The sequence below is a fragment of the Condylura cristata genome, unplaced genomic scaffold (assembly GCF_000260355.1).
Source record: "Condylura cristata isolate star-nosed mole 26May11 unplaced genomic scaffold, ConCri1.0 scaffold00028, whole genome shotgun sequence".
NCBI classification, from domain to species: domain Eukaryota; kingdom Metazoa; phylum Chordata; class Mammalia; order Eulipotyphla; family Talpidae; genus Condylura; species Condylura cristata.
Window position 1 is genome coordinate 26,300,478 of NW_004567129.1, and position 10,919 is coordinate 26,311,396.

Consider the following 10,919-nt stretch of genomic DNA (forward strand, 5'->3'; position numbering starts at 1 on the left):
GGGGGCTGAGGGACACCCGCGCTCCGAGACCCCGCCGCGCCCCTCCGCGGGCCGGGCGGCCGGCGCCATGACGCTGTTTCACTTCGGAAACTGCTTCGCCCTGGCCTACTTCCCCTACTTCATTACGTACAAGTGCAGCGGCCTGTGAGTGCGGGGCGGCGGCGGGGCGGGGGGCGCGGGCCGGGCCGACCCCCTCACCGTCCGCTCCTGCAGGTCCGAGTACAATGCCTTCTGGAAGTGTGTCCAGGCCGGGGTCACCTACCTCTTCGTGCAGCTGTGCAAGGTGAGGGCCGCTCGGACCCCGCGCTGCTGGCCCCCAAGCTCACCAGACCCAGGGCTCCGCCCCCCCCCCGCTCGGATCCCCCCACACCCTCTCCGGGTGGGACCAGTCCTCGGAGCTTAGGGGCGCTCCCGAGTACCCACAGAAGACGACTTTGGAAGGACTGGCATCTGAGTCGGAGAGGTCTTAAAGCTATCTTGCCGTAACACTTTGAGTAAAATGGAGCAAAGTCAGCTGTGTGGTGCCATTAATAACTGTTCACTAACCCTGAGGCCCACGCGGCACTAACTCAGCGCGGCCTCAGACCTGCCCCTGAGCCCCTGTGAGGGCCACAGAACTCAAACTTGAGCACGGTCTGTCTCCCCCAGTTCTGTTGCCTTGTCCCTGTCTAGCGGGCTCTCCCACCCGTCCCCAGAACCCCCAGGTCCTTTCCTCCACATGCACACTGGCTGCTCACAAGGCCCACATGGTTGACTCCCGTCACCTTGAGGTGACCTCTCTGCTTTCTCTTTGCAGATGCTGTTTCTGGCCACTTTCTTTCCCACCTGGGAAGGCGGCATCTATGACTTCATTGGGGTGAGTGGGGCCAGGGAGCGCAGGGAGGGAATGGGGCGGGCCCTCTGGCCTCTGCTTACTCAAGCTTCACCCTGACCCACAGGAGTTCATGAAGGCCAGCGTGGATGTGGCAGACTTGATAGGCCTCAACCTCGTCATGTCCCGGAACGCCGGCAAGGGGGAGTACAAGATCATGGTTGCCGCCCTGGGCTGGGCCACAGCCGAGCTCATTATGTCCCGGTGTGTGCAGCAGCCTGGAGCCCAGATCCCGGAGCTGGGTCACCTGCGTTCCAGAGGGGCGCTGGTGGGTGGGGCTCAGGTCCTGGGCGCTCATTCTGACTCTGATTCTGGATACTAGAGCATCTCTCCCTTGCCTTCCTCAGCTGCATCCCACTCTGGGTTGGAGCCCGGGGCATTGAGTTTGACTGGAAATACATCCAGATGAGCATTGACTCCAACATCAGTCTGGTATGCAGTCCTGCTCCCTGGCGCACGCCTTTGCTGCCGTGTTCTTCCCCAAGACCTGGCCCTGACTCCCTGCCTCCCCCAGGTCCATTACATCGTCGCCTCTGCCCAGGTCTGGATGATAACACGCTATGACCTGTACCACACTTTCAGGCCGGCAGTCCTCCTGCTGATGTTCCTCAGTGTCTACAAAGCCTTTGTCATGGAGTAAGCTGGGCTGGGTTTGAGGTAGGGGGCTCCAAGGAGGGGTGCTTGTATGTTCTCCTTCGCTCATTGTGCTGTTTGCCCACAGGACCTTTGTCCACCTCTGTTCCCTGGGCAGCTGGACAGCACTGCTGGCCCGAGCTGTGGTGACAGGGCTGCTAGCCCTCAGCACCCTGGCCCTGTATGTCGCTGTCGTCAATGTACACTCCTAGGAGACATACCCCAGACATCACACACCTTTTGCCTGTTTCCAGGTTTCAGCGAAGTAAACAGTATTTGGAAATTTGTTTCCGCCTCCATTTGTCCTTCTGAAGCTCTCATATCAGTCCCATGTTCACCAAGATTCCAGGGGCCTCCCGACCCCCATTTCTGGCATTAAGACAGGCTGAGAAACTAACACTGATGTGTCCCTGTTCAGGAAACGGTCTCGGCTCCTTGTTCCCCCAGGGTGAACTGAAGATGACCTGATCCTTTCACAGCAGCTGAGAAGAGGGCCCTCGGGAAACAGGGGTGAGAGGAGCTTGAGTCTAGGGAAACGTTCCTGGGGGCTTCCTGCAGCCTCACCCTGGCCCTCTTCGACAGGCCCTTCTCTGGGCTTTCTGCCGCAGTCCCCTTTGGTGGTGTGCAGGTAAGGGGATCTCTTGGGGGCACCGTGTGCGGCCCGCGCTCCTGCGCACGCATCTGCAGCTCCCCTGCGCACACTGAACAGTGACCGCTGCCCCTTGGTGCTGCTCTTGGGCAGGTCTTTGTGATTCTGAGCGCTCAGTGTTTCGCGCAGGGCTTGGCCCGCAGCTCGGACCCTGGTCGTACTTCTCAGAGGAGCCAGTCAGGCAGCAGAGCTCTTGGCGCCCACCGACTCGGGTGTTGCCGGGATGCCAGCTCCCTGCCCCAGCCCCTCCTGGTTTAGTGGGGCCAATACCTGTCCTTCCCCTCCCTCTCCCCCAGTGGGATGTGCCAGAAGCTCCACCCTAATAGCCACGCTCACCCAGGGGGAGCACCCAGTTCCTACTGATCCCAGTGGGATCCCCCAGACCATGGCACTAGTAATTGCCCGCCCCCCATCTCCACCACTTTGTTAAGCTCCTGCTGTGATGGTATTTAACCCTGGCCTAGGAAAGCACCCAGCAAACCTCTGCTCTGCATCTCACATTTACCTGCAGCCGGGCAGCCGCATCTAACCCCACTCCCTTCTTGCCCGGGTAATGTCAGGGCCCGTAGGGGTCAGGAGTGGAATGGGAAGGTCAGAGGTTGGTCACCCTGACTAGGATGTGGAAAACAAGGAGGTGAGGCACCCCGCCAGCTCACGCAGGTGCCGGCTAAGGGGTTGCCGTCCTCCCACACCTCCCACCCATACCCCACTTAGCCAGTGATGCATGTCCAGACAAGTGAAAGTCACAGAGATGACGGGTCAGCAGTGCTGAGCAGGGACTTGGGTCCAAGCCCCCTACTGTGGCCGTCACGTAACCTTGACTTTCATGGGGCTTGTGGAGACTCCAGGCCAGCACAGGCCAGAGGCCTCAGGGTGTGGAGGGGGTGCCTAGTGGTGACTAATGAGCTAGAGGACCGTGACCAGGGCTGTGGTGGGGGAGGAAAGGTGCCACCTGAGCAGTGAGAGGATGGGATAGTGAAGGGTGAATTCCTGGGACAGAGGAAATCGTCATCTCGGCCTCAGGGTCAGGGAGGACTTGGCCTTTGCAGCAGAACAAGTTCAGGGGCTGTGAGGCCAGCAGTCGCTGAGGCACTAAAGGCTGGGCTGGGGGGCTGGCCTCGGGGGGCAGCCATGGAGACTTCTAGGTAGGGGAAGGATGGTCAGGTTCAGCGTTAGATTTCCAGGAGGAGACCAAGATCAGGTCTGTTTAAGGGGGTAGGAGAGTGGCTGGAAGCAAAGAGGGCTGTTTGTGTGTGTGGCTAGAAGCATAGAGGTGGTGGAGACCACGGGGGGGGGTGTGGCTGGGAGGCGAGGAAGGAAGGAGTAGAGTGACAAGATGGCCTTGTGTCCCAGAGGGAAGGAACCGCAACGTGGAACAGTAGATGGCAGCGAGTTTGGAGGAGGATGCAGAGGCCATTGGGGGTCCCCCCCGACATGCGGGTGAGGCTGGAGGCAGGGGTTCAGGGAGACCTGAGGCTGCTGGGCTGAGGTGCAGCATGGGGGGATTCTGATGAAAACAAAAACCTTGGAGCCCAGACTCAAACATGGGGCTAGGAAAAAGTGTGGTGGGGGTAGGGGTGGGATTCCCAGCAGCTAGTCAAGTTGTGGGATGAGAACTGAGAACCTCCAGGAGCTGGCGAGGGACCAGCCAGTGGCAGGGTGCCCATCCGGGAACACGCGCAGTCGCAAGCCAGTGAGACAACACTCCATGCGGAAAGCATCTGACCCCTGTGTCAAGCAGCCTCCAGGAGGGCAAAGGGTGCTAAGGGGAGCCTCTTTGCTTCCAGCCATTCTCCTACCCCCCTAAATAGACCTGATCTTGGTCTCCTCGTGGAAATCTAATGCTGAACCTGACCATCCTTCCCCTACCTAGAAGTCTCCGTGGCTGCCCCCCCCCCAAGGTGGAGGTGTGACTGGTGGAGTGGATCAAGGAACCCCGTGCTATAATCCTAGGCAAGAAATGGGGTTCACTCCCCAGGGAACACAGTACCTGCCACATGCCGGACTAGCAACTACTGGAGCTAGAGCCCTGAGCAGGGAGCTACACAGCTGTAGATGGAGGGACCAGGGCTGAAACACGTAAGGTGGCGCCCAGCACTGAGCAAGCACAGTTCACATGAGCTGGTTTATTACTGACATGCAAGTGGGGTGTTCTTAAAGGAAGCTCCCCAGCTGGGGCTAAGGCAGACCCACTCTGCAGGAGCTTAATCTCCTACGCCCCACCAAAGGCCCGCCAGCCCAAAGAAGCTTCCCAAAGGCCAGCCCAGAGGACAGGCTGAGGGGCTGCTCCAGGAGGGTGCGCCCCTCGGGGGTGCCAGGGGAGAGAATGAGGTCCCGCTGAGGCTGAGGTGCCGTCGGCTGCAGGAGCAGACGGGCGAGGACTTGACTGCTCGGGTGTCTTGTGGCTGTCCAGAGGCTCCCATGAGTCCGGCCCCCATCTGGCTACGGTGGATGCAGGGAGGGCTTGAAGGCCAGGATCCCTCTAATAGTAGAGTTCTTTATCCCACCAGCCTGGGAGAGAGAAAAAGGGGGCTCAGACTACCGGCGGGTGCAGGTCGGGTGGGGGCCAGGGCCGAGCTAATGGCTCAGGGCTGGGTGGATGAAGAGCACAAGGGCTTGGAGGCTGAGTGACGATGAAATTCAGGGCAGCTTCTCTGAGAACACCCCCACCCCCGCCCCAGGCCCCCCGGGGCCACACTCACTCCCCGGGCAGCAGCGAACTCCTAGTTTCCGGATCTCGTCGTAGACGAAGATGAGGAGGCCGAAGGGCATGGGCACCAGCCACCACTGGTACCTGGAGGCACAGGCGAGATGGAGGTGAAGACTGTCCCCGGCCTGGGCTCCACAAACCCACCCCCTGCTCACACCTACGAGCCCTCACCGAATGGGCATGAAGTTGAAGATGTTGGGCATCCCCGGGCAGTAGCACAGGAAGCAGCCGATGCAGACCTGGAACACGATGGCGATCACCAGGATCTTGTTCCTGCGGGAGGGGCGGGGGGCAGGCTCAGAGTGGAGTACTGGACGTGGGCGGGCCATCCCGAGTGGGGGACCAGCTGGGAACGCCCCAGGTCTCCAGCAGCAGCGGCGGCCCTTCACTGACTGACTGGACAGGCCTGCGGAGAGGCTCATGGGGGAGCTGTTGGCCCGTCACTGGGCAGGAAGCTACTCGGAGCCGGCACTTCTGGGCTGGTGTGTGCTGACGGCAGCCCCCCTGGTCAAGATCGGGTGGGAGTTGGGGAGGACCCAGAGGGCGGGGCGAGGAAGGCCGGGGCGCCCGGGGCACCTGAAGAAGCCCTGCTGGAAGACGGAGAGGCGGCGCGTCTTGCGGATGAGGACGTCGGCGATCTGGCACATCTCGATGCTGATGAAGAACACGGTGTAGCAGGTGTATTGCTGGTACAGGCGCTGCCCGAACGTCTGTGGGGGGGGGGGGGATGGAAGCAGCCTGAGCAGGGCGGAGGCACCTCTGCAGCCAGCCAGGCACTCAGGGCTGGGGCCCCGAACCCCTAAATGCTCCCCCTTGCATCAGAGGCTGGGATGGGGGACAGGAAAGACACAGGACCCGCCAGGTCGGCAGGACACTGCAGTGCAGACCCAGACACTTTGGTCTAAGGTGTGGTGTCGGCAGCTGTGCAAACGGGGCCAGGTCAGGACTTTCGTATGAAAGGGGAGACGCAGAATGGCCCAGGTGCCTGAAAGAAGGGGAAAGGGAATCGGGGAACCAGGCAGAAGGCAAAAAACAAGCACAGAGGCTCAGGGGAAGTGGCACGTACCCCACTTAAGGCGGTAGCCACTATCCAGCCTTTTTCCTCCCTATTTTTTTTAAGATTTATTTATGCATACAAGAGAACTGGAGTAGGGGTGCAGGGGGGGGGAGGATCCACCAGAGACAGAGTGGGGAGCAGAACAGGACGACTGACGAAGTCCACTGCTGAAGGGAGCAGCGGGCAGTCAGAGAGGTCTGCCGCGCCATGGGGGTCAGCTCCCTGCCAGGATCAAACTCACTGCGGTTGCTGCGAACAGCTTCACAGTGCTGCATCGTAACCCCTTGTGCCACCAGGGAGGGCACCTGGGGCCAGCTCTGGTAGGGGGTCACCGAGTACACGCCAGGTACTGAGTGTTTCATGTGCGTTAGCTTACGGAGCCCTTCCAGGAACCCCCCAAACTGCAGCATGCCTCAGAGTCCCCAGAAAGCAAGTTAAAACTTCATGTCCCTCCCAGAGTTTCTGGCCCCAGAAGGCTGAGATGGGGACTGAGGATTTGCATTTCAAACACGTGCCCACGTGATGCTGGTGCCACCGGCCACACCGCATGTCTCTGCGGTCTCAGCAGCCACTCCACTGTACAGGTGGGCAAACCGAGGCACAGAGAGACAAGTCAGCTCACCTTGGCCACAGCTGTGAGGCAGACCTAAATCTGGCCCCAAGGTCTGCGTTCTTACCCCGACAGTGAACGTTTAAGGGAGACATCCTGACCTGTACCTCCACAGAGCCAGCCGAACACCCACTGGCCCTCTGCCCTGGACTTTCATTAAAGTCCGTCCCGTGTGCAAATACTGTGTGAGTGACGTCACAGGGAGAGTAACAGGGAGGGCTGATCCCGCACCGGGGATGAGGCGTCACCGTCGGGACATGGCCAGGACTCATCGGAGCAGGGTTTTGGAGCTCGAGAGGGTGGTGGGAAGACCCCTCACCCCAGGCCTCCCGGCAGAGTCTGGGTGTCTGGGATGCTCTGGCTGAACTCAGACTCGCCCAGGGGACAGCGTGTGGCCTCAGGGGTAGGTGACATTGAGACCACGTCGGGGGGGAAGGGGGAGAGGCGAGCTCACCCACTCCTGCCCATAGCTGTCCTGCAGATCTTGCAGGTGGTGGTCTTCCCACTGGGGTCGGAGGCCCACGCACAGCAGTGGGAACCAGCCCTCCTGGGCCATGGCCGTGAAGTAGTCGGTGAAGCCGGCAAATGACTGGATGGCACCTGCATACAGTCAAGGAGATGGAGGAGATGGACACAGAGACAGCGCAACGGAAACACAGGGAGACAGAGTAGCAGACATGGGGAGACGGGACCCCAGGAAAGACTGACAGGGCCATAAGTGACAGGCAGGGGAGAGATTCACCCAGAGGCCCTAAAGACAGGGGAGGCGGCTATCTAGAGCTGGGCACCAACAGATCAGAGACAGAGACCAGACACAGAACCGTGTGCAGAAAGGAGCTCGGGGGACAACAGACAGAGCCCCGAACAGGCCGAGCCACAGTGAAGGCAGCGGCAGCGCGAGCCCGCACCGATCTGGAAGTAAGAGTAGGCAGCCAGGGGCTCGTTGACCAGCCGGTCCTTCTTGGGGTTCCGCGGGCGAAGGTGCATGATGTCACTCTCAGCCTTCTCGTAGGCCAGGGACACAGACGGGAACTGGCCGGGGGGCAGAAGAACAGGGGTGAAGCGTTCGCCTGGGCCCCCGTCCCCAGCAGGCGGGGGGTGGGGGGGGGACAGAGACAGGACCTGCCCAGACCACACGGCCACCCCCGTCTGGACAGTCCGGGTCAGCCTGGTCCCTGACAAGCGTGTTGGCGCGTCCTGTCTGCATGTGCTCACATCTGTCCTGGCGTTTATGCCCGTCAGAACATCTGCACTTATCTCCGATATTCTCTCTCCTATGTGGTGTAGGTGCGTCTCCTCCCTCCCGGCCCCCCTTCCTCTGCATCCATGGGGCTTCTGTCGTCACGAGTCATGAGCACGCACCTAGGGCACGTGCCGTGGGTGGGACGAGGGCCGTGGACTCACAATGTCGGTGCAGAGCTCGATGAAGAGGATGGTGATGCACCCGAGGGGCAGAGGCACGCTGACCGTGATGTAAATGAGGTACGGCGTCAGCTCGGGGATGTTCTTGGTCAGCGTGTAGGCGATGGACTTCTTCAGGTTGTCAAAGATCAGCCGGCCTGTGGAGGGAGAGGGGGCGGCTCAGCCTCCCCGCAGCCGACCTCCCCCAGCGCCTGCCCCAGCCTCTGCCCCGGCCAGACCCTGCTCCACGCCCGTGACGATGGAGGCAAAGTTGTCGTCCAGCAGGATCATGTCGGCTGCGTTCTTGGCTGCATCGGAGCCGGCAATGCCCATGGCAACCCCAATATCTGCCTTCTTCAGGGCTGGGGAGTCGTTCACACCATCCCCTGTCACAGCCACAATTGCACCCTGCAGGGAGCCGGCGCAGAAGGTCAGCGAGAGGCCCGGCTGGGGCCCAGGGCCAGCCCCGCCCGCCCACCCGCCCCCCCCACAGCGCACCAGCCGCTGGCAGCTCTCCACAATCACCAGCTTCTGCTGGGGGCTGGTGCGGGCGAACACCATCTCCGGGTGGGTACGCAGAGCCTCCACCAGCTCCGATGGGTCCATGTCCTTCAGCTGCATGCCATTGATCACGCAGGCGCGGGCATCCCTGGGGGCGAGGGAGGGCGCCGCTGGGCCTCAGGCCGCGTGGGGCGCGGGAGGGCCGAGGAGGGTGAGGGGGCTTACTTCCGATTAACCTGGTCCACGGGCACGCGCAGTCGGGCAGCAATGTCCTCCACGGTCTCACTGCCTTCTGAGATGATGCCCACGCTGGCCGCGATGGCTTTAGCCGTGATGGGGTGGTCCCCTGTCACCATGATCACCTGGGGGAGGGGGACCCGCAGATCTTGACCCCCCGGGATCCACTCAATCGCCCTATCCTCTCGTGTGAACGTCTGCTAATACCATTCATCGGCTCAGCAATCATGACCACCCGCGAAGGGCCTAGGAACCAGGACACAGAATCCCTGCATCCCCCAGGATTTGTCCGTTTCATGAAGGGGGATTTGAACACTGATTCCTTCTGGGGGTTCGAGCCATTTTCTGCTGGGTTAGGGTTAGGGTTTAGGGTTATCTGCTAATACCATTCATCGGTTCAGCAATCATGACCACCCGCGAAGGGCCTAGGAACCAGGACACAGAATCCCTGCATCCCCCGGGATTTGTCCGTTTCATGAACTGGGATTTGAACACTGATTCCTTCTGGGGGTTCGAGCCATTTTCTGCTGGGTTAGGGTTAGGGTTTAGGGTTATCTGCTAATATCATTCATCGGTTCAGCAATCATGACGACCCGCCATGAGCCTAGGAACCAGGAACACAAACCCCTGCATTCCCCAGGATTTGTCAGTTTCATGAGCCCAGATTCTTCTGGGTGTTCGAGCCATCTCTGCTGGGTTTCTCTCACAAGCTCCCTGACTCCAAATGCTGCCGTCCCCTTCTCGCCCCTGCCTGGTGCTCTCCCCCATGGCTTACCCGGATGCCTGCCGTGCGGCACTTGAGCACAGCATCAGGGACAGTGGCCCGGGGCGGGTCGATCATGGACACAAGCCCAGCGAAGCACAGGTCGCTAGTTGGAAAGTTCATGGCCTCCACGTCGAAGTTGAAGCCAGGCGGGAAATCCTTCTCATTCAGGTACAGCTGGCAGAAGCCTGGCCAGAAAACAGGGACATCGAAGTAGTAAAATAACCAGGCGCTGTGTGTCCAGCACCTGTGACTGTCGGACCTGGGCTGAAACTGCTTTCACGGCATCTGAAGCAGCTTCACAATCCCCCTGATCCCGTCGCCTCCTCACTCAGCAGGTGAGGCTCCGGGAGGGAACAACTCTTACCAGAGGTGAAAGGTCCAGAGTTCGACCACAGGTCTGGGTCTTCCAAAATTGAAGCAAGGATTAGGGAAATTCAAAGAGTTGGGACAAAAATTGGCAGAGATCTAAGGTCAGGACAAGGATGGGGGAAAGTGTTGAGCTGAGACAGGGGCTGGGGAAGGTCAAGGGGTCCACAGGAGGAGGCTGAAAGACAAGGACAGGTCATCAATCTGGGCGAGATTGGGGAAAATCAGAGGCTCACAGGTGGACTCGGGAGAGCCTGGGGAAGACAGGTGGGGACCGGTAGAGAGCGAGGCAGAAATATGAAATAGACAAAGGTCAAGACTGAGACAGGAAATGAAGCGGTGTGAACCAGGCCGGGTCAGCAGTCAGCCAGGGAAGGCGATGTCAGGGTCAGGCTGGCCGGCGGGTGCTTAGAGCCTGTGTTAGCCTTCCCGGCTCCTGGCCGTGGGGTCTCACCCAGCACGCGCTCGCCCAGGCCTCCCAGGCTGAGATAGGCCGTCTGAAAGGCCTCTCGCCACTGCTCGTCCAGCGGCAGCTCCTGGCCCTTGATGAGGATGGAGCTGCAGCGCTCCAGCACGCGCTCAGGGGCGCCCTTCATCACCAGCACGTGGCGCGGGTCCCGCGGGTCGTCCAGGGTGTGTATGGACAGCTGTGGGCGGGGAGGAGAGCAGCGTGGACTTGGACAAGGGGAAGGAATGGGCAGGCTTGGGCGAAGGGCGGGGCTGACCGCGCGCACTGGGAGCCCCTGGAGAGCCCACGCAGGCGGCCTGAAGGTGAGGGGCAGGTGAGCGCCTGGAGAGCCATCCCGGCGGCCTGAAGGTGAGGCCTGGGACGGGCAGAGACGCGGTGGAGACGGACTTTGGTAGAGACTTGGTAAAGGGCGGGGCTAGGGCCGCAGTTAGCGCCCTGCAGCCGGGATTGGACAGAAAGAGTCCAGAGTTGGAGTGGGCGGAACTGGGCTGCAGGTTACTCCCCAAAGGCTGTGGGCGTGGCCTGGGCGCGGGTTTGCTGGGACTGTGGGCGGGACCGGCGTGTGGGTGACTTTGGGCTGTAGAAAGAGAGGGACCCGGAGCCAAGCACCACCGGGAGGTGGAGGTGTAGGTGGGGTGGGGGGGGCGGG

General features: G+C 60.9%; 2 protein-coding genes across 2 annotated transcripts in view; one reads left to right on the plus strand and one right to left on the minus strand.

Annotated features, from left to right (window-relative positions):
* Positions 1–6: 6 nt before the first annotated feature.
* On the plus strand, positions 7–1,791 carry TMEM147 (transmembrane protein 147). Its single transcript, XM_004690568.2, has 7 exons — positions 7–144; positions 214–283; positions 797–856; positions 939–1,075; positions 1,219–1,303; positions 1,386–1,507; positions 1,593–1,791. The coding sequence occupies exons 1-7, from the start codon at positions 68–70 to the stop codon at positions 1,714–1,716; spliced, it is 675 nt and encodes a 224-aa protein (XP_004690625.1). The 5' UTR covers positions 7–67; the 3' UTR covers positions 1,717–1,791.
* A 2,844-nt stretch (positions 1,792–4,635) lies between these two features.
* Positions 4,636–10,919, minus strand: part of ATP4A (ATPase, H+/K+ exchanging, alpha polypeptide) — an 11,100-nt gene continuing 4,816 nt past the window's right edge. Inside the window, exons 9-20 of the mRNA XM_004690268.1 lie at positions 10,256–10,448; positions 9,445–9,620; positions 8,658–8,794; positions 8,430–8,580; positions 8,171–8,339; positions 7,935–8,089; positions 7,439–7,562; positions 6,985–7,130; positions 5,440–5,573; positions 5,035–5,136; positions 4,856–4,947; positions 4,636–4,664 (exon numbers count right to left, since the gene is read on the minus strand). Of these exons, the coding sequence (XP_004690325.1) occupies positions 4,636–4,664; positions 4,856–4,947; positions 5,035–5,136; positions 5,440–5,573; positions 6,985–7,130; positions 7,439–7,562; positions 7,935–8,089; positions 8,171–8,339; positions 8,430–8,580; positions 8,658–8,794; positions 9,445–9,620; positions 10,256–10,448 (1,608 nt within the window). The remainder of the gene's footprint in view (positions 4,665–4,855; positions 4,948–5,034; positions 5,137–5,439; positions 5,574–6,984; positions 7,131–7,438; positions 7,563–7,934; positions 8,090–8,170; positions 8,340–8,429; positions 8,581–8,657; positions 8,795–9,444; positions 9,621–10,255; positions 10,449–10,919) is intronic.

Bases quoted from the DNA above. Each gene is read 5' to 3' on its own strand.
- TMEM147 (XM_004690568.2), top strand. From the start codon at position 68: ATGACGCTGTTTCACTTCGGAAACTGCTTCGCCCTGGCCTACTTCCCC. The intron at 145-213 runs GTGAGTGCGGGG...CCGCTCCTGCAG, and splicing joins ACGTACAAGTGCAGCGGCCT to GTCCGAGTACAATGCCTTCT. The intron at 857-938 runs GTGAGTGGGGCC...CCTGACCCACAG, and splicing joins GCATCTATGACTTCATTGGG to GAGTTCATGAAGGCCAGCGT.